General features: G+C 36.0%; 2 protein-coding genes and 1 long non-coding RNA gene across 8 annotated transcripts in view; 2 read left to right on the forward strand and 1 right to left on the reverse strand.

Annotated features, from left to right (window-relative positions):
* Positions 1-22573, forward strand: part of CENPP (centromere protein P) — a 138010-nt gene that overhangs the window by 8703 nt on the left and 106734 nt on the right. For all 6 annotated transcript variants that reach the window (XM_083796590.1, XM_083796589.1, XM_083796593.1 and 3 more), the window contains one exon: positions 6541-6637. In XM_083796590.1, the coding sequence (XP_083652716.1) occupies positions 6541-6637 (97 nt within the window). The remainder of the gene's footprint in view (positions 1-6540; positions 6638-22573) is intronic.
* Positions 9305-22423, reverse strand: OGN (osteoglycin). The gene is made up of 7 exons (XM_083796588.1): positions 22274-22423; positions 21361-21613; positions 17015-17099; positions 14073-14231; positions 13328-13530; positions 12688-12783; positions 9305-12104 (listed from the first exon to the last, which is right to left on the reverse strand). Exons 2-7 carry the CDS (start codon positions 21526-21528, stop codon positions 11934-11936), a joined length of 882 nt encoding a protein of 293 aa, XP_083652714.1. The 5' UTR covers positions 21529-21613; positions 22274-22423; the 3' UTR covers positions 9305-11933.
* LOC310880562 overlaps positions 17112-22573 on the forward strand; it is a 32703-nt gene continuing 27241 nt past the window's right edge. Inside the window, exons 1-2 of the long non-coding RNA XR_014571760.1 lie at positions 17112-19925; positions 20545-20573. This is a non-coding gene — a long non-coding RNA (uncharacterized lncRNA). The remainder of the gene's footprint in view (positions 19926-20544; positions 20574-22573) is intronic.

A 22573-nucleotide genomic window follows, 5' to 3' on the forward strand; every position in this document is an offset into this window, starting at 1 on the left:
CTTGCTCCAACAGGCCCCTGGCTGCCTTATGTTGGGGGCCTCTGAGCTGAACACAGTACTGCAGGTGGGGTCTCACAAGAGCCGAGTAGAGGGGGAGAATCACTGCCCTCAACTTGCTGATCACACTTCCTTTGCAGTGCAGGGTATGGTCGGCTTTCTGGACTGCAAGCGCTCGTTGCTGGGTCACATCAAACTTTTCATCTACCAGTATTCCTAAGTCTTTCTCTGTGTCGTTGCTCTCAATCCATTTGTCAGCCAGTCTTTACTGGTGTTTTGAATTGCCCCGACCCAGGTGCAGGAACTTCTACTTGACCTTGTTGAACTTCATGAGGTTCGCAAATGTTCCCAAGCCTGTGAAGGTCCCTATGGATGGCAGCCCTTCCCTCTGAAGAGTCTGCTGCACCACTCAGCTTGGTGTCAGCTGCAAACTTGATGTGTTCTTTAAGTGACTTCTTCTGTTTTATATTATTTTTCAGACTTGAGAAGGGAAAGGGAAGGCAAATGGATAGGGGAGGAAAAAATGTCTGATAAGTTACCTCAGGCTTCATTAGTCTGTACTGACAGCTGAGTTTTTGGTAAGAAGCTCTGAAATTTCCATACAAATCTACTAAAGCTAGTGTTATGACTAAGAATATTAGTTGACTGCTTTCAAGTAGCAGGATTTAGAAGAGGAAATTACTCTGGTTTTTTATGCTTATTTTTTGACAGCAGAGATGTCTTGGGGCTTGATAGTTACACTGGAAATTAATGTGTTCAAACGGTGGCAGACTTTATTTCATCTTAGCTTGAGCACTTGTGTTTTGTCCCTCTCTCTTCACTACCCTGGTCTTTTTCCATGTCATGCCTGTATTCATAAGTAAACATATGTTTTCATGAGTGTTATAAGATGAATTAAGACTTGGCCATTGGTAAAGAAAGCAGTTCTGCTTTCTCTTTAGCTTTGATTTGCATGTACTGTGTTGTTCTCACGCCAGTGTGTAAATTCATGAAGCCACAAGGCATATAGGACTGATGTAGTCATTTGGTTGAAAAAGTAATTCATAGTAATGTATAAATGTAGTGTATAAAAATAAATTGTATTTATTACTGATCTAAGGCAGAAAATATGTGGCCAGAGTGGGGTTGATGTTGGCAATGTCTGTTTTGACTTATTCTGATTATGCGATATCCCTTTATTGTTTTTTCAATCTCTTCTTTAGCTAGTTCTGATTTCTTACCCTAATTCCCAATCCCCTCTTTTTCATGTCCAGTTTCAGGTTTTTCCCAACTAGTCCTTTATTCTTCACTCTCCTAGTTGCTCTTAGGATCTGGATTCCCACACCTTCCCTCCCTCTTCTTCCATTTCTTGACCAGCTGAATCTGGTATTGTTCTTTTTCAGTCTTCCCACCACTTTGTTTCCTTCTTTTACCTCTGTGGCCCAGCCTGGACAAATCCATTGTCATTCCCTGTGCTGTTTTCTCTGGTGGCTTGTGTTTTTAAATCTTCAGCATTCTTTTTTTGTTTTGTTACATTTTTCATAATGTATGATTGAAAAGGGTCTTTAATAGCACTGGAGTTAAAAACTTGGCAGTCAGCTGTAATTGCCAAGCTCATGCTGCTTTTTAAATGCTTTGGAAGAAAACGGGAATACTAAAGCACTTGAGCAACATGTTTTTAGAAGAAGCGAAATTCAACAGTTTAATGTCAAACAGCTACTGCTGGAATATGTAATACCTTTTTTTAAAAGGTGTACCATTTCTTAAATATACTGTGACAGTAAAAGGTGTATGCAGATGGAATCACAACACTGTATTTTTGAATTTTGCTCAAGTTCCCTTTGCTCCAGTTATCACCTATGTTAAACTTTAATAGTGCTGAGGACCACAACGTCTATGAAAAATGCTGTTCCCATTTTTTTTTCCTATTCTTTTTGACTGAACTAGCCCAACAAGTAATGGGAGATCAACTAATGCATAGATTACTTAAATAGGAGGGGTTTCTAGACAATTTAAAATCTGCTGTTTTATTAATTAGAATTTATCAGTCAGAGTGAAGGATTTGTGAAAGGTCTGCATTATATTAAACACTGCATGGGCTCGGTCTCTTGGAAGGGAGGTGAAGCATGAATTCTTCCCACAGCTGTAAGAGTCATTCCTTGGTTTCATACCCTAATGCAAGAAGTCTTGTATGCTGCTCTGAGTTAAAATAGGTTTCCTGTCTTAAAATAACTTATGGAGCTTTCAATAGTGTCATAACATTTAAGCTTCTCGTATACTTTTGTGTTTTGTTGATGTTGTTATTTAGTAAAAGGGAAATGCTGTTCAGATGAAGGGCATGTGATTTTAACTTGATTCATAGCTAAATCTCAGCCTGAAAAAGCTATTTGCTGTTTTTGGATAACTTCTCTGTTACATGGATGTTGGCTTTGGAGATCAGTGTTTTCTGCTCCTATTGGATTATTATTATTTTTTTAAAATCTGGTGACATTTTGTATTGCTTAATTCTTTCCAAAAAGTGGCTTTAACATGCACTGTCATAATACCTTGTTATATTATTTTGAAAGTGTTCCTGGTATTATAGAATTTGTGGTAGTTGTCTTCAGCATTAGGAATTAATGCTAATTTAGGAATTTACTTGTTCTAGACACAGTTTTGTTTATTTGTTTATGAGTAGTTGAAAAGCTATCAGAAAGTTAATTGAAACAGTGCTCATATGCAGACTCTTGGCTCCCTTAACAACGTAAGAAAAGCACTTACGTTACTTGTATCTGTTCATGCCAGTACAGATCCCCCGTCTTCCTCCCAAGTACCAAATCCAGATACAGGGCTGGTTAAATTTACCTAAGAAGATTATATACTTAGGCATAACTGGTCCTATACATAACATACATCATGTCCCACATTTTTTTAAAAACTGCCTATTCTGAAACAGTACATAACTAGTTTACTACTTAGTTCTCCTTCACCTCAGATATATGGTCTGTTTGATCCAAGAAACTTTGGTGCATGATCATTTTCTTGTACCATTCAACATTGTCGTTGTGTGGCAAAGGTGGGCGTGCTGTATTATGTTTTTCATTCTTAAATTGGAGATTAACAGTACTGTTAGAAAGTCATTTATCAGAAGATAATAAATGGAGAGGGCCTTGTTGCCTAATGACTTTCAAACTCAGGAGCTGAGAAGCAGAAGTCCTTGCTTTTTTCAAAACTGTAGTTTCCTCTTGTTACTTTAACCATTTTGTATGCCTCTTTACATGTATAATGCATCTTTGTATTTCCTATGTATGTATGTAGTTGTGCTTTGTTGTATGTAGTTGTGCTTTGTTTTGCATCAATTGAAGTCTGCTAGTGACAGCTTTAATATTTGTTGTAGTCTGTCCCTCTCAGGAACATACCTATATGTTTTGTAGGCTGTTTTTCATATTTCAAACTGGCTGTTTAAACTCGTTAGCCAAAACCATCTTTCTCTGCTAGAAGATCTAGCCTTGAAAATTTTCATCTATATTGCTGAAAGATGAATCTGAGAGGAGAAAGGAAATAAAAACAAAGAACATCATGTTAAAGTAATGTCACAAGGTTTGTGACCTCCTTTAAATTGCGTAAAAGTGGATATTCCATCAGAATTGTCTTTTTAAAAACACGTATTAAGTATGTAGCTTATTACAACCTTCTATTTCACCTCTTTCCATGTATGTAGTCTTAAAAGGCATATTGCTTTATGTGTAGAATCATGTTCACTAGACAGCGAGATGTGGGCAGTTGTTACAAAGTCTAGATTTTTACTATACTGTGTACAGATTTTTATATGTATAATTATGAGTTGTGGTTTTTAAAAAAAAAGACAACCCTGTCCAGAACACATAGCTAGTCAGCTATTGTAAATCAGTGTGTGTCTACTTCCTTCCAGGGACTCAATTTTGCCTGTACTGCCAGCATTTTTTGTCTTGGCCTGGTTTTGCTGGCAGTTGGGACTACTTTAGTAACTTCCTTTTAATGATGTTGTTCTTTCCAGGCTAGGATAAAACTTGTTTGGCTTTTCTTTTACGTTTTCAGTGTCTGAATGAACATCATATTTTTTCCAGTGTGTTTGTGTAGCACGTTGCTGTTCCTGTATATTAAGTAAAGCTGGATCTGAGGCGAAGCTCTCCCCTGAATTGCTGAAATGACTCAGCTAGCAACCATTCTGCTAAGGGCTTCAGGTTTCTGCTCTCAGCTATTCCGAAAATCGAAAAAGAATAGCCTATCTCAAACAAGAAAGGTATTAGAAGACGATCTTACATATAAACTATCTATTACCTGCATTTAGTTTTCTGTAACTTTCTGAAATACTCCCAAGTGTCTGTCAGGTATTTCTAAGTTTTTCAGCAAGATTTGTAAAATCCTATACTGGCAACTGAAATAAACCTGTATTTTCCAAGCAGCGCTTGACAAGTATAATTTGACAATGACTAATATTCTGTTTTGTCTGCAGTGGCTTCACATGAATGGTGATGTGAAGCTTTTTATCCTTATGATTAAAGAATCTTCTTGCTTCAGGTGTTCAGAAACTCAGCTTTTGTTAGCTTTTCGGGAATATTGCATTCTTGCCATGATTCTTTAGTCAAAACTGCACATTCTTTGAGTGTTCTCTCCTCCTTCCCACCACCCTGACCACGCAGGATGGATGGTTGGTGATTCAGCAATTTCTGTCTTCCTATATTCCTTCCTTTCCCTTCTTTTTCCTTACATTACTAGAAATTTGAAGAGTAATGATTTTTATCCCAAGACAAACACCTCTACCTCATCTGCTCTCCAAACCAGCTCCCCACTTATTTTCACTAGTTTGTTGTTAGTACAATTATTCCTTGTAAAGTGGATGCATTATTTTATTTTCTCTTTGGATTAAAGCATGTGTACAGCTTTTCAGCTCTAATGGTCGCCTTCACTTTGTTAACAATAAAGAGGGTAAAAAGGTCTGTTCAGGTTCCTGATTACCGCAAACTCTCTACTTGTGTGATGGCACCTACCATAAGCTTTCAGATCTTAATCCAGTTGGTTCTGATTCCGATTGTTCTGATGCAAGTTTTTGCACATTACTGACTTCTTTTTGACTGTCTTTCTGGGCTGTTTCAGAGGGAAAGTGTAATGGTACCCTACCAAAACCATTTTGCTTACATGCATCTTAGTTGCCATACAGACTAACACAGTTTTGCTGGAGGACGTAGCAGTAAAGGTATAACAAAAGGAAATAACTTCAGTGCTAGTCATTGAAGCGGAAAAGATGCTTCTGTTTGGTAGCTATGGTCAGCAGAAATGGAAAAAACTCATACTAAGCATGGAATCATTGTACATGAACATTTGCACTTGATGCTGTTGAAATTACTCTGAAAATGGCAAAGCCAAAGCAATAGGGTCTCTTCTTTAATTCTTGTATATTTTGTCTCCTGTATTGAAAATTCCTCAGACTTGCTAGAAAGTAAAATGACTACTGCTGCTCTCTCTCTTTCCAGAGGCTTTATGGGTGAAAAACTAATTATTTGCAGTAGCGTGTTGCTGTTGAAATATTACTTTGCCAAAACAGCATTTGTTGGTCTTATAATATAGACTGTAAGCACTGCTGAATCCGTTCTGGCTATTTGAACATCTAGCAAAGGTGTCTTTGCACTGCTCTTTGTAGAATGTCAGGTTCCAAGAGAATTTAGTGCAAGGATGGGATCAGTTGAATGAATAAAGCCATGTTGTATCCACATACAACCATGCTCGTTAGATGAACTGTTAAATCACGCGAGAGTCCAAAACTGCAGAAATACCAAGGGGAGTTCTGCCAGAATCAGCTTGCTCCGTCCAAATTAATTAGTCTCTGCTTAGAAAGTGGCTGGCACCAATATCTCTGCAGTCCATTTCTCAGTCATGGATTTATCTGCATCTATTTTCTCTATCCTGCCCTACTGCACTGATTATTGAAAATATCACTATTTTCCTTAATGGGAGATGACTCAAGATTTAACTGTATATCAACAGTTATTTCTAAATCAAATTTGCCATGCATCATCTAATGAGCAGACTTTCTTGCTTTCCCTATTTCAAGGTTAATTTTGAAAAGCTGAATATCATGCAGGCAGAGGCCAATAATAAATGGCATGCAAAGATTTGGTTGATTAGAACAAATATCACAGGACCATTCAGTACCTAATAATGTAATGTGGTTAGTCTTACCAGTTTTTCAGGTTACTGTTTTTCTACATGATACCTTGGAATTTATTCAGAAAGAAGAGTATTAGATGAACAAGCATAAAGTTAAACCAAGATTTTTATAGGAGGACTACTTTACTGAGTTATCACATATTACATACATGACTAATTTTGTAGTTGCTTACCTTTTGAGGATTTTAAAGCACATAGTTCTTTTTTTTTGTAAATACATATTTTTCCCATCATTATTTTTTTTGGTGAATTCTGGCTTCAAAAATCAAACAATACTAGTCACAAATTCTTAAAGTTAAAAATTGCAAATTTTAGGCTATAGAATTGATACTTCTGACTAGTACTGTTTGGGATAAATAATATATTTTTCTTTTGCAGCACTGAAGAACACGGAAATCTTCTGCTGTTTTTCAGAAGCCTTTCATCTTATGCTGAGTGGTATGAACATCGTAGATGCACATTCTTACATTTCAAGGTACTGTCTATTGAACTTTTCTATATAAATACTCCATTTGGTTCTTAAGTGGTTCATCAGGACAGAGCAATGAAGAAGAAATTAGCTCTTCAGCAGAGTCTGGGAATCTTACTTTTGTGTGTTGAGCAAAGAATATCAGATGATGTTTGTGTTGTATTCAAGGGGCAGTGCACTTGCTTGGTATTTTTATTGTCTTTTGACCATGCTAGTGCTGTGGTCCTCATATGTAGAAGAAAATAAGAATATCAGTGTCTTCTTTCTGGAGGAGTAAGACAGTTGTTTATTGCCATTACATTTCATTTTGGGTGTAAAAAAAAAAGGGGGGGGTAAGAAACTAGAAGAAAATAACATTTGTGGACTTTGGCATTTAAGCGTTAGTTCTGAAAGACTGGGTCTGTCTCTTTTGAAAGTGTGACGACGTGTTTGGGTGACAGCACTTCCAGTTCTGCAATATTTCACTTGAAGAGCAAATAAACTGCTCCTCCCTTTTACGTGGAAAATACTATTTCAATTTAGTTTTAAATTAATGTTATTTGGCTTGTTAGCTTTGTACTGGTTTTAAGGTAAGTAACTCTTTTTCAAAGTAAAAATACAGCAGTCTTGCAAACACAGAACATCTTTTGTGATTGAGTGGTTAGTGTTACAGGTCGATGTTTAGCTACTTAATTGTTTTTATTTATTCTTTTAGCTCAGTTTTATTTAGCTCAAGCATTTACTGTCCTTAAACTCAGCACCCTCATTGCTTTTCAGCTGTATTATGAAGTGTGAACTGCTTTGATTCCTGTATTTTGAATCTTCTAGGTTCTTCAGAGTTCTGTGCTAGATTAATATTTTTCATTCTCTTTAATCTGTTTGGTCAGTTCTGATGATGTTAAAAAAAAAAAAAAGATCCTATCCTTAGCTGAGTGTAAACTGATGTTGTCTAATCCTGCTGGTTGTTGTATGAAGGCTAATCGTTCAATAGTGAAATAGAGACTGACAAGGTAGAGAGAGCACAGAGGGCTTTATGGTGTGCTTTTTGTTTTCTTGTTGTTTTTTTTCCCCAGCTTCACTAATTCTTAGATCAACCTCGTGACAGTAGCCATTGTGATTTCTGGGACAATGTAAATATTCCTCATTTTAAAATTCAGTACAAAAATTTAAAAAAAAAAATAGGAGATAGGTCTGGAGATGTATTTTAAATTGTCTTGTGTGTCTTAAGGAAACAGTTCTGAAAATGGTTTGGTCAGGCTCTGAATGTAAAGGATGGTGGTATTTCATATAAAATGTATCTATGTCTTCAGTGAATGTATCGCCATATATATATTGTATGCTACTAGTTTACATCAATGTTACAAATACTGTGCCTAAAGTTACTTTTTTAATTGACCAAGATAGTGATGAGAGGAAGACAAACTTGGGAGGATATGATTGAATATGGTTCTATGAAGATATTCTTAGGCTGCCTTATTTATGTCAGCATTAGTAATAATTTCGTTTAGCAGTAGAAGGCTTTCTGAGCTGAGAGAATTAACAAAGGCATGGTGGATCAAATCTGACAGTTCAAAAAGTGTTCAAAGTTGGATGCTAAGGGTAATATATGCGTTTGTAACAATACCCTGTGTTTAATTCTGTGAAAGTGGCTAAGAGCGGCTTTTAACATCTGCATAAAATAAATGAATAGTCTAATCCTGTAAATATTCACACTTTAATAACAATATTAAACTTTGGATTTTTTTCTTACTACCCGCTTGATAGACTTCAAGTATACATCCAGCTAACTGGAAACAGTATTGGAGAGAAGACCTACTTGGGGTGTTTTTTTGGCTTTTATATTTTTTATTCTTTAGTTACTGAAAAGAAAATTACCCACGCTATTAGGTAGAAGTAGGTGGTGCTTCTAATAGTTTTGTCATGGCATAAAAGCAGGAAAGGTGGATTTTTTACCCCCTTCTATTAGCTCTGATACTTGAGAAGGAAGCAATAAAGTAGAAGTGAATGGATAATTCAGTAGTAATGGAGATTTGAGATGAATGACTATTGCAATTTGCAAATGAAGTTGATCATCAAAAATGGCAGTTTTGTAGTGCGTTTTTGCAGTTAAAGAGAATAATTGTGGGACAAATAACTTGGATTAAGCAAAAAAGCTGCTTGTCATATATATTTGACAGTAAGTAGGCTATTCCGTAGAGCAGGGGCAGCGTTAAGCAGGTTTGCATAGAGCAATGTTCAGTTGTAAACAAATTGTTCTCTACATCATATATTCCCTGCATTTGAGCCTAAGCAGTTGTGAATTTTTACTGAAACAGGTTAGTCTGCCATATGCATGCTTCACACACACACACACACACACACACACAAAGAGTTCAGTATACCTTTACTACCTTCTGCTGCTACTCCTATCTTTGAGTACAGAAAAAAATCTACAAGGTAGTGCTTTAAACAAATTTTGAAGAGGTGATTGAAGTGTCCCAGAAGTCTTAGCTCAGTGTGTTTTGTTTTCCCCCCTTCTCTGTGATAGTCATATAATATAACTTGTATGGCAGGTCTTGCTGTGTTGCCACAGTAAATGTTTAGAAAACAGATTTACAGCTATAAATAATTTTCTGATCTAGGCACACGCGTAGTCTGCTATGAGACTGCATAACTCAAATATGTAGGCTTTCTTGGTAGAGCAGATTATTCAAGTTGATAAACAAGAAAAAAATTCAAGTTTTATTGGAAATACGGACTAGAACTAAGTAGTGGGGAAAAAACAGTGTACATTCAGCTTGATATTAATACAGGTCACAAAAACAGAAGGGAAAAAATCTTGCATAGTATAGCCCTTCTCACTTAATATTTTGATGTTTTAACTTGCTGTGAATGGGGAAAAGTAAATTAAAATGTATCAGATAATTTATTGTCTGTGTGGGGCTTTGAGAAGATACCAGTTGTCTACTTGTGGTTTGCTCACGAAATATTAAGAGCATTAAGTTAGAATTATTGTTGATGTCTAGTACCTTTTCAAAAATATATACAACAACTTCATGTAAAATTAATGGTGTGGTAGTAGTAAGATCTTAGAGTGTTTGTGTGTGTATGTATTGCATAAATGTGCATACACCTGTTTATACATGTGTGTGCACATGCTTGTTTTCACAGGGAAATAAGAGGAATAATTTTGATATTTATTGACTCCGTTAACATTAGAAAGAGCTTTATTTAGCAATAATGATTTGTAATGAGAATAAGATCAGAGGCACTACTTAGGCTTCTAACTTGTGTTTACTTCATCTCATCAAATAGGGATGAGAGAATTGCTGGCTTTTATTTTTTTCGTGGTATAAATTTGGATTGAAATTGGAATGTATTTTGATATGCTTTGGGGCTGTTTATCTTTTTGCTAAACACCTGGAAATATCAAAATTTTATGACTTAGATGGGAAAAATGAAAATCAAATGTTATTTTCACTGTTGGACTTCTTGTTCTCAGAAGCACTAAGAAAATGGAATTTCTTGTTAAAATAATTTAAACTGGAAAAATGGCGACTGCTATGCCTTTTTTGAGTAATGGGTTCAGGGCAAAAATATATTTGTCTTGCTTTTCATATTTGCATACTCTTTCTAGAACGATGAACCCACAGTTGATGCTTGACATAGTCACTTACCCTTAAAAAGTGACTTAAAGTCTTTTAGATCTCAACACTCTTAGTGGCAGAGCATCAGTATGTTCAAAATTAAGTTTGAATTTATTAATAATTCCCCAGAGCACAAGCGCTAACAAATCAAGGCTTAGCTAAATAAGATAGACATAATTAATACAAAATACCTTATAAAATCAGTATTCTAGGTGGTATTAATACATCATGCATTTGGTGCTTAACTATTTCTACAAATTAGATATCTACGCTAGCTTCAAAGTTAGTATGAAGTTGATCAGGTGATAGTACTAGCACTTGTTTGGCATTTGTTTATTTGAAGAGTTTAAGCCTGTGGTAGGTATTTGAGGGGAGAAACCAAGTTAGAAGAAATGTATGTTTGTGTAATTAGAAACACTGTGTTCTGAAAGAAATTATGTCTAGTTTTAGGTGAATGGATTATTGAGGTCTGCACACATTGTTTTCTCTTTTCAATAGATTGTTTTAAAGTACTTGAGTGAAATTATGCTAGTTTCATTTGCTCAGGGTTAGCACTATTTTTATATCAGTGATAGAATCAGCTTTTCTTTTTAAAGATTTAATGTGATTTTTGTATAATGAGTGAACACGTTTCTGTACAAAGGTATTTCTGTTTCTTTGTACTGACTTCTAGTTGAAATCTTGCTCATTTACAGGTAAAAGCATTAATTCAGCTTTGCTGTTAATTATATTGTCACATTTCCTGTCAAGAAAAAGCAGAGGAACAAGGCTCAGTTTATATCATGTCTTAATAACAAAGGTACTCTGTCATACCATGCTGTATGCTGACCATTGTATTTAAATGGGAAGTTAAAGTTGACTCATATGAGCACAGCTGAACAAAGTGTGTGTGTGTGTATATATATATATATATTATATTTCCATCAAAAATGTGTAAAAATATTTATATGTAGCATATACAATTGAATGCGTATATATGTATACATTCAATTGTAATATATATCTATAACTGTATTTAGATTATTTTTTGAAAGAAAAATATTAGAAGAACATTTGACACATTTGAAATGTTCCACTTGCTTTGTTGCTAGGTACACTAAGCCTAGATAAGAATTTTTCTTATTTTCCACTAATCAAGTTTTCAAGGAAGCTTTAATAAAGTTAAACGTTGTGAAGTTCTGTGTCTAAACGTAACTTTCTTTCATATGCAACTTCATTCCATGCATTTCCGAAGGTCAGCTGAAAAAGTTTTATTTCAGATCAAAGCAAGTATGATAGGAATTAAAATGTATTTTTCCTCTGTAGCTTGCTCGAAGAAAGTTTGTGTTTATCTGAAAGTAAAATGTGGTGATTGTCCTGGAAATTGATAAAGAATGTGAAAAAGCAGTTACATGATTTTCCCTGCATGTGAAGAATAAGTAGTGAATTAAAAGTTGAAACCATATGCATGTGTACACGTTTTTATGCTTTCATCAACAAAAGAATCTGAAAGCATGGGTGGCATTGTAACTCCTAAATTAAGTGGCTGTTTTGAAATAGTTATTTTAGAGGAGAACTCCATTTCAACAGGAAAAAGTTCGGGGTATGCAGGGAAAACTGCATTAGCAAAAGAGAGGATATAAACATGTAAACAGGAATAAGAATAATTTTTTGTTACCGTGCTTGAATTTTGGCAAGTATAATTATGGAAGTAGTGACTAGTAGTATGTCCCTACAGGCAATGTTCTCAAGCAGGAAAAAGCATTAACGTGCTTTGCCAGGAGGATTGGATTGCCTTCCATCCGTATCTCATCCATACGCGTGCGGATGTAACGTGTGTTGTTCGACTTGCAGAAAGTGTCATCGGTGATTGTAGTAATATTGTTGTACTGCAAAACAAAACAAATTTTCAGTTTTAAATAAATACACGTGCACACACGCATATACAGACGTGAGTTAGAGAATTGCCGAGCTGTAATATTATTCTTATCCCCTCCAATTTTATTGTCACTGAGGTTGATTGTGTTAAAAATAGGTAGGAATGAAGTCTCTTCAAACCAATCAATTAACTGATAAACAATTTGAGGTTTGGAATATATGGTTGACAAAAGACTATTGCTTTTTTTTTTTTTTTTTTTTTTACCATTTCCTATACTTGGTGTACAAAAGCTAATGAGAAACTTTTGTGTGGTAGTTAGCTAAGAGCTTCTGACAGTAAGGGTACTTAAATTTTACTTTATTCTAGAGAATTATTTCAAGTCTTAACTACTTTTCCCCCCTGTGTATTAATGAGGATGTGCATGTTGAGCACTGGTTGTGGCCAAACAGATGAGAGCTAAATTGTTTTATTTGGAGGAGCACTGGACAACTATAGCACGACTGCAGTTTAAACTGTTTTAGAAGGAAGTAGAGATTGGTTTGTGCAGCTAAGTCTTTTTATAATATAAAGTTAAGGAAATACTTCAGAAATACCTGAAGGTGAAGAATACGCAGACTCTCTGGTAAGTTCAGGGGAACGGACTCCAGTGCATTATGTCCCAAGTAGAGGTAGGCCAAATTTGTCAGCTTCTAGTGGAAAGAAAGAGAGAATCATTGCTGATATTGCTTACTATTGTGTCTGTTATAAGCCATCTATGTTTTTCCGAGCGCAGAGAAAGCCTATAATGTGATCTAACAGGAAATATTTTGCTGTGAATGTTGCATCCTGTTGTACCAAGAAAGTCACAGGCCTTCTATGTACTGGAAATTTCAGTGTTGGCGTACTGGTTATAAAAACTTGACACCACTATAAATATATATCCTTGTTTAATACATTTATGTCATCCACAGACTTGTATTTGAGCCATTAGTTTTGAACCCACTATTTCTTTGTGTGTGAGAGAGAAAGGAAGTAGGTAGGATTATATCTTAAAGACAAGAATTTTTAGATGAACTACTACATGAGTGCGCCAGTGTGCATAGGAGTATTATTCCAGTGTGCCTTAACAACAAAAAACCTGAAAAGCTTCTTTGTCCTAGTCTGTTTCTTTGATCACAATAACACAGGAAAATCCCAGTGATGGTATACTCCTTTTCTTTACCTTGGTTGCCTAGATTGTGATCTTTTACTTACTTTGAAAGCATTTGCTTTGATTCCTCTGCTCTTGATTCTGTTTTGGTTTGCATTAAATGTTGTTAGTTTGGGAGGCAGAACAGGAAGTTTTACAAGCCGATTTTCAGCAAGAGAAAGTTCTTCCAATAACAGAAGCTTTGAAAAGGCTCCATCCTCAATTTCTTCTATCCTATTTCCACTAAAATCAATTCTTCTCAAAGTAGCTATACACAAAAGAAATAGAAACCTAAGTATCAAATTTATAGTTCCGTAACATACTAAACATGCATGGTTTTATGTTAGATGTTACAATGGCTGCACTATCCTATTAGTATTTGCATTTGTAGATCACAAAATGTGAATAAAATCCATACTTGGGTTTCCTCATTATTAAGACTATATATATACACGTGTGTTATCCTTCCTGTTTGCATAGAGAAAACATGATTTTAGATCATGGTAGAATTTGCGGTGTCATAGAGTGAAGTAGGTGGGAGAGATCTCTGGAGCACTGGAAGGAAATATACACGGTCATTTAAGACTGGCCAGGAGACAGTTAAATTTGACTTTTAGCACCCTGTTGCTTGATCAAAATGGATATGTGGGCCAAAGCGGGTTATCCATGTTGTCTTCACAGTTCCTCTTCTAGCACAAGCACTGAATTAAGTAATACACATTGCATAACCTAGCAAAATATACAGTATATCTTATTTTGACATAACATTAAAGGACAACAACAAATGCATTATCATTACAAATTACTTACTAATGTCAGCAAAATCTGAGACTGCTATCCTTTTTATTTTATTAAATCGTGCATATAGATACGCAGTTTCCTTTGGCAGTGGGGGTACAGCTTCGATATCTATTTCCTCACAGTACACGGATCCACTTAAACACACACAGAGCAGGCAAGTAGGTAAATCTGAAAACAAATTATTTTGAGTAGACAGTTAAAAGTTATTCAACTAATATTCAAAACATTTTTTTCTGGTATCTTTTAAGATTTCCCCTCTATTAAATTTTTAGTTGTTCTACTAGCAGCAAGTTCCACAAAGATTTAATACCCTGATTTTTTTGTCTGTTTTTGTATTCTTTCATGCATAATTTCCTTGTGTTATATTCTCTGTTCTTAACTGAGCTTGTCTTGGAATGCTATTAATCCATATTATTTCATTTTCAAGTGTAGAGCATTGTGAATTTGATGACTGCAACTCTTTGACCATTGTTAAATGTAATCTTTAGAACCATTTAGAACCATAGACCTGGACCGGGTGGAGAGATGGGCAGGAAGAAACCAAATGAGGTTTAATAAGAGCAAGTGTAGAGTCCTGCACCTGGGAAGGAACAACCGGACGTATCAGTACAGGCTGGAGGATGACCTGCTGGAGAGGAACTCTGAGGAGAAGGACCTGGGGGTCCTGGTGGACGACAGGTTGGCCATGAGCCAGCAGTGTGCCCTGGTGGCCAAGAGGGCCAGTGGGATCCTGGCGTGCATTAAAAGGAGCGTGGCCAGCAGGTCAAGGGAGGTGATCCTCCCCCTCTACTCAGCCCTGGTCAGGCCTCACCTGGAGCACTGTGTCCAGTTCTGGGCTCCCCGGTACAAAAAAGACAGGGATCTCCTGGAAAGAGTCCAGCGGAGGGCCACAGAGATGGTACGGGGCCTGGAGCATCTTCCCTATGAGGAAAGGCTGAGAGACCTGGGTCTGTTCAGCCTGGAGAAAAGAAGTCTGAGAGGGGATCTCATCAATGTTTATAAATATCTGAGGTGTGGGAGACAGAGGGATTTGGCCAACCTCTTTTCAGTGGTTTGTGGGGACAGGACAAGGGGTAATGGCCACGAGATAGAGGACAGGAAGTTCCGCACCAACATGCGAAAGAACTTCTTCACGGTGAGGGTGACGGAGCACTGGAACAGGCTGCCCAGGGAGGTTGTGGAGTCTCCTTCTCTGGAGATATTCAAGGCCTGTCTGGGCACCTACCTGGACAGCCTGCTCTAGGGAACCTGCTTTGGCAGGGGGGTTGGACCCGATGATCTTTTGAGGTCCCTTCCAACCCCTTCAATTCTGTGATTCTGTGATTGCTTTCAAAAGAGAAAGCCATGCAGGAGAAATATCTGAAAGTGCCCACATTTGATATCAAAATTGCACTGGAGCATTTCCGGCAGGGTCATGTATACTCTGTGTTACTCCTAGCTACTATTTTGTCTAATCCTCTTTATAAAAACTCCAGTGGTGGTGATTATATAATTGCTTTAGGCAATCTGTTACTGAGTTGTTTTTTTTTTTTATAGCTGTAATTTTAAGTAATGAGAGAAACTCTATCTCCTTTAACACAGTTTAAGTCTATTATGGCTTGTCCTATCTGTCATAAATGTTAATAAGCTATTATTCATTTCTTATTTGTGCTAATTCTTTATGACAGGAATATTCAAATATATATAACAAATACGGCTTTGAATCCAGTTTTGTCACTATTGTTACCTACATACTGCGAGATTTTGGTTGGCTTCCAATTTGGTCTGTAGCGAAGAGTAGTTTCATACTGCTAGGTAGTCTGTTAAAACTGTATAGCACAAAAGGATCTTCCCCAATCTGAAGAGTTATTGAAATAGTCAGTACTGGGCCAAACCAGTATGTGTACTAGAGCACTTTTTTTTTTTCCCTTCTTCTCACAAAGGAACTGCAGAAAATGGGATTGACATTTGGAGCTTTAACTTTGTGAATGTTACCACCCATTATACTTTGAGTTCCACCCAGTGTGCTTTTTTTTGATTTGGTTTCTTGTCTTCTATTGGGGGGGAAGATTGGGTGGGGAGAAAAATGGTATCACTATCTAAAATGCAACAGTTTCTATGCTTGTCTGAATTAGAAACTCAGGGATTTTCCCAGATTTGTTCCTCTTTTGATGCAGGCTTGTTGACAGATGCTATTTGGCAATAGCTAATCGCTATGATTAAAACATTAGTGCAGATCGACACTCCAGTGGTCTTGCTGAATCATTTGTGATATCACAGATAGACCCAAAATGTTTCTCTCTTTTCTGTGCTCTGTTTGTCAGAAAACAGCTTTTTCTTTTTACACGTAAAAATCATCATGGCTCGTTAGGAAGCTTCTGGACAATACACCTCAGAGCCACTGGGAAGAATGTTCCTGATATATTTTAACTGTTTTTGTCCTAGGAATCATATTATGCCCAAATTCATTTACATCTCAATTCATTTTTGGATGTTTTACATGTTAGCAGAAACAAAAAGTCAAGAATGTATAAAACGTTGACTTCCATGGTCATCAGATGTGCACTGTGAGAACAGAAATTTCCTCAAGTTAAGCTATTTAAGTTAAACATATTTCATTGCGAGTTGGGGAAACTGTGGACTGTATTGAGGTATATATTTTCCTTTTCTTGGTTGTATTGCCTAGCTTATTTAATGTGGGTACATCTCTACAGCAAATACAAACGGGTAAGTCTAGAGAGATTCTTATAAGCTGTGTTGTGTATTCAGTGTTTACCTGAAGATACTTTGATTTATTAACCTGTTCTGTCAGAGGCAAAAGTTTAGAAGACTTTCCATAGGAGATATGAAAGATGTTCATAGATCAGAACATTATTTCTATATCCCTTGTCATCCTCTGTATATTCAATTTTTATATTAATAGAGTCTTTTGTAGAGTTTGCATGTTACAGTATCCGTATCCATTAACTTACTTGTATCCTTTGTTGGTCTTACACTGCGTTCGCTGTCATCCCCTTGCAGTCTTAGGGCAGTGTCAAGGGAAACGTTTGTTGCATCCTTTGTGTGAGAGCAAATGGTATTTTAAAAAACAATAAGCACAGTATTACAAGGGTCTTAAATAGCACTTCTTTTCAAATGAGCTTCCTACATTTTCTCGTGACATTTAATTTTTAAATTATTCTTACACACTGGATGACTAAGATGATATATTATCCCTTTTGTATGTGAGCCCTGTGGTTTGAAAGGCAGAAAGAGAAGATGTTGCTGCTACTGTTCTTTGGATAAGACCACTAACAATAAGGGGGCACGGGAGGGGAGAAAATATCAACCCTGTGATGGGAAAGGAATATGTAAGTTATGGGTGTCTACAGAAACCTGCACTTTTGAAGACAGGATATTTTGCAGAAGGCATAATGCAAAATTTGAAAGGATTCTTATAACTATAGTTTAAATCATTTGTGTTCCAAAAAAAAAAAAAGGAAGAATCCCAACGTTTCCTTGCATTTAAAATTATCTAAAATACCCCATAGAGATATTTATTAAACTTTTCAGTTGCACAGAAACTTGGTTTATAAACATGTTCGTTTCAGGTACTGGCTGAAATTTTGCAGTACATATTCGTTAAATGCCCTTAAATCTCTATTAAACCTGAGCTGCTAACAGACAGGGTCTTTAGTGATGCAGGAAATTATAGGATTTCATTGAATATGATAGGAACTTTAATTACATGCTATTTCCCCTTACAGCAAGTCATACTATGGCTTGCATATATTAAAGTTTGGAGGGCCTGTTAGGTTGTCCATAGCAGTTGTGTTTAGCTAGCATCATTTGTTGTCTTTTTTGATGGGTCATACTTGTAGGACAGAGTAAGACAATGTGCTTCTTGGTCTGCTTGGCTACCAACAACACATGGGGAGAAGTACATCAACAGGTGTGTAGAACATTTTTCTTTAACATGCTTAATGATCAGGATCTTGGCCTGAGTACAGTAACTGAAGAGAGCTTCTGTGGCTGCTCACAAGAGAACCATTTTTTTTTTTATTTCCTCATTCAGGCATGTAGCACACTCTTCATCTACTACAGCAATGTGAAAGTAACACTGTCGGTTTACTTTTGGTACGAACTTTGCTTTATTTATTAGTGGGAATTTTTGTATTTAGCAATATAAAACTATTGAGCTTGAGAAACAAGTATCTTGGCCTGCCTCTGTCATTTTGACCCTTTTTTAGCCTGTGAATCATCCATCACTTGGCTCGCCCCTGCGTCTGTCTATCCAGGCTATGGCCCTTTTTTACAACTGTTTTTTTTTTGTAATGTTTGGGATGGGTTGGTTTGTTATAGCAGAACATTTCTCCATGAGTTAGAATGCTACTGACAGTTCAGCAGCTTCCGTGTAGGTTAAAAGATCTGCGGTATTTGGTGTAGAGAAGTTGGAGTGTAAGCTGAAAAGTTAGAAGACTCAAACATCAAATCTTTAAAAAATGTTTCTGCAAAAATGTTTAGTTTGCACAGTTCTGTCGATTAGGCATGTGAAAACATGATTCTGACTGAAGTATTGATGCCAGTGGAGACTTTGGTATAGATGCAGAACAATTGCACTTTTATTGTAGTGTGCTTGGCTCACAAGGGATGCTTTTAATATGCTTTAATATGATTATGTGAAAAATGTTTGCTGACATAGCATATGTACCAGCTGTAGGTTTCTAATACAATATCCTACTTGAGGTGTGATCCGAGAACAAGTGTGCATGTGAGTTCTGTACAGGATACACCGCACAACTAATTTCTGAAAGCATGAAATGTCAACAAAAGAATAAAACTGATTATTTACACAATACTGTTAAATACACAAACAATATATTCCCAGCCCCCCAAATAAAAGTAGAAATAACCAGTATATTGGCAATATTTCCTGGTCAGCTACAGAAATTCCTAGCCATGGAATACTGGTGCAAAAGATTGGTTGGATTATAGCTGCAGAAATTTAATTACTTACATATATAGGATATACATTGAAGAAATATTGACCTGCTTACATACTTAAATTCCACCTGTCTCTTGCACTTGGTGCTGCAAACATGAGTTCCTCATACAAAACCAGATTACAATTTGATATCTAAACACTTTAAATATCTTTAAAACTTCGGCAAAGTAATTGAATGATTCATCCTGATTACACACAAGGGTGTTCGGTAAAGCTGAATGTTTATATTCAGTGGAATAATTTAGTCCAGACACATGATGGTGTCTAAGTGGATAGTTCGTCCTGTTGTGGAAATCAAGATTTCATGATTTTAGATTTCTAGTATTTTAAATCTCTAGACAGGAGAGGCTGTTGTTTCAAACAATGTTATAATGAATATGGCTTGGATTACCTTTTGCTGAATACTACACTGAAGTTCACTTCATTTTTTTGATTACAAACACAAATGTAGATGGTACTTCTGTTTTTAGGAAAAATTCCATTTTTTTTTTTTTATTGATTGAGAACAGAGTAAGGAGTTAACTGTGTCATGCTTTTCTGACTGGGCATGTTTGAAGAAACTGTTGGCACATATTTCAGTTACAGTTAATGCTTGAAATATTCTGGAAGCTAGAATTTCTATTGTAAGTGAATAGAGGACTTGCTTGCATATCCAGTGATTTTAAATTGGGAACCTTGGAACTTGTATAGATGTATTTGTTGCACATAAGGAACTAATTTATTATTTTGCAATGAAAACACGTCATTGGAGGACCGACCTGATGGAAATAATGACCCATTGCATTCCTGGAATTATCCTAAGCAGAACTGTTGGCCTTCAGTAGACCTCTAGTGTATACTGCTGCCAGCACAGACGTTGATTGGTTTGTGGCATATCTGCTGGCTCTCTTTCCTTATAGGTATACAGTATATTCCTTATTCTTCTTTTTTGCTGAAATAGTAGTGTATTCCTATTAAAATGATTTTAGAAGGGAATGTCACTTGATGCTGTGCCTAGCTTGTTAAAATTGATGTGGAGCTTTTTAAAATTTGCTTACTGAGTAGATAGTCACCTATCTGTTGAGTCATTTTAAGTGGTCTCTTTATCAGAGGTTTATGAAACATGTTACTGCGTCACTGTGGCAGATGTCAGATTCAGAAATGAATTAGGCATTTTTACTATAAATATTGAGCTGCCATTTTTAGTCTAATACTAGAAAGCCATAATTTAAGTAGAACTTGAAAAATAGTAAAAATATATGCAGAAGTGATTTTTCTCTAGATGTACTGGAATTTATTACTTATAACAATTATCTTCTGTTCTCCCCTTTTATTTGTTTATCAGACTACTACTGTAACAAGTACAGTTAATATTGATAAAAACTACCTTGAAGTTATTAATATCCAGATCTGGTAGTTACCACTTTGTTTAGAAATGTCATTTTCCTTGGCAGCTAATTTTAGGACAATCATTGTTAGCTTTTTACCTACCTGTCTGATAAAATGTCGTATCTTGTTCTCTTTCTGTGCATCTCTTAGGTCCTGTCAGATCCACTCGGAACAGAAGGGTGAGGGTTTTTACTGTGCCTTTCAGCTGAGGCTGTTGCACTTTAACTCATCTCTATTTTTGTGTCTTATGTTTAAGTGTTTAAATTAACAAGCATGTATGTGGAGCACATAGCAAAACAGTTCAGAATTGACCGTTTGGGGGTGCTGGTGAGTGCCATAACATATTTTTATTGCAGCGTTTAAGAGTCTGAAAGTGTTAACACTGTATGTGACTACAACAGGACTGGACATTCTATAGTAGCTTAGGACTACGAAACTGTCGAGTGGCAAAAAAGACCAGGGGGAAAAAAAAGGCAAAAAAAACCGACCAAGTAATAGTTTGAATCAAATGAAAACTGTGATTTATGATGACAGGTTGCATACAATAAAAAGCACTGTTTCAAGTGTTATTTTTTATTTAAAATAAAAACACAACTAAATAAAGTCACCCTCCTTGCTTTTAATTTAAACTTATTTTGTTAATACAACATTACTCAAACTGTTTAGCTAGTATGTTACTACATGCTCTTCATGAAATTTGAAAGTAGTAGGTACATAACTACAGCAGAGTTTAAAACGATGCTATATTCTTACTTGCAAAAGCAAGTCTTTTGTGGGTTTCTCAAATCGTAGCAAGGGTAGTATTTTTGTGGTTTTAATTGGAGTGACTTTCCCTTATATCTGAAACTGTTGTATGTTTTGCCATTATTATAAGACTTCTCCATAAAACTTGCATACATGCATGTTACACCTTATTCATTCATATAACGCTTAGCAATTAAAATATTAAACTGATAAGATAAATACCTTTTTTATATCCTTGGACTGCATTTCATAATCTTGTTGGATCAGGCTTCCCACGGTAACATCTGTATCATACTCATAAAACTTGAATGGTTCTTGCTGTATAGGTGGTGCTGACTTCACCAAAGGTACAAACACAAACAGAAAAAAAGTAGGCTGCAAAGTCTTCATTTTCTCACAGAACAGTGGATCTGGCTTGCACAGAGCTGATGAAGATCTGCTAGTGTGTTGACTATGGAGAATACTTTCTTTGTGACTGGAAATGAAAATGCAATCCGTCAAAACAATATTTAAAGCCTAGAGAACTAGTTGGCAGGGGTTTCTAACGCATAAGGAACATGGAACAACTTTTAACTCTTGGTATTCTTTAATTAGACTCCAGCATTATAAAAACTGTTCTTAACGTGAAGAGAAACTAGGAAATAACAAACAGCCTTTTCCAACTAGTAAGGGAAAATATTATCTTAATTACGTTTGCTTGTTTCCCAGAGTAGTGCTTTTGGCAATGTCAGGAGGATTTTGTAAAGCATTTTACAAAACACTTGGCATGTATGTTCCTGAATCAATTAAACCAAGAGAGGTTTTTCCCTGCTGTCAAGATATCGATATTTGTTATAAAGCATTTAGGTTTGAAAATCATTCTCTCATTGCCTTTGCCTTTACATTTGAAAGTAAATTGCACAATATAACTTTACACATACACACACACCAGAATATTTTACAGGTTATACACAACTGGGGTTGGGTTGGAGGCTACACACATAATTTAAAAGCATTTTAAATACATTTGCGGTACTTCTTAAAAATAAATCTTTGCACGGCATGTTTTCCTGCTTGTTGTAATCAAGTGCTTTTTTTAAGCCTTAGGTTAGTATACTTTAGGTTAATATTCTTTTAGGAAAAAACATCCACCTACCGTTTTAGTAGATTCCAAGTTCTTCTGTGATTGTGTCCTAAAACCAGATATGTATATGTTAACCCACGGTAGATTGATAAAAGAGTAAAGTTATGAAATACATATGCTGCAATGAATACTTCTTCCAAGATTGACAGTCTTAAAAATGCTTTCCATGGGGTAAAAAATGCTTTGCCAGCATTCTGTCCCTAGGGTAAGAGGTAATATCCTGGAGCAGGGGGTTGTACTTTGAATAACATTTGTAAATGTTAAATCCGTCTAGTTCATCCCACTTGCGAAAGTGTTGGTTTTCTGCTATGT

The sequence above is a fragment of the Anser anser genome (genome assembly GCF_964211835.1).
Source record: "Anser anser genome assembly, chromosome: 12".
NCBI classification, from domain to species: Eukaryota; Metazoa; Chordata; class Aves; order Anseriformes; family Anatidae; genus Anser; species Anser anser.

Excerpts from the sequence above, each read along its gene's own strand:
- OGN (XM_083796588.1), bottom strand. The coding sequence starts at position 21,528 with ATGAAGACTTTGCAGCCTACTTTTTTTCTGTTTGTGTTTGTACCTTTG. Across the intron at positions 17,100-21,360 it reads AGTCCAAGGATATAAAAAAG|GATGCAACAAACGTTTCCCT; the intron begins GTATTTATCTTA and ends TCTCACACAAAG. Across the intron at positions 14,232-17,014 it reads AAGACCAACAAAGGATACAA|ATTTACCTACTTGCCTGCTC; the intron begins GTAAGTTAATGG and ends ATTTGTTTTCAG.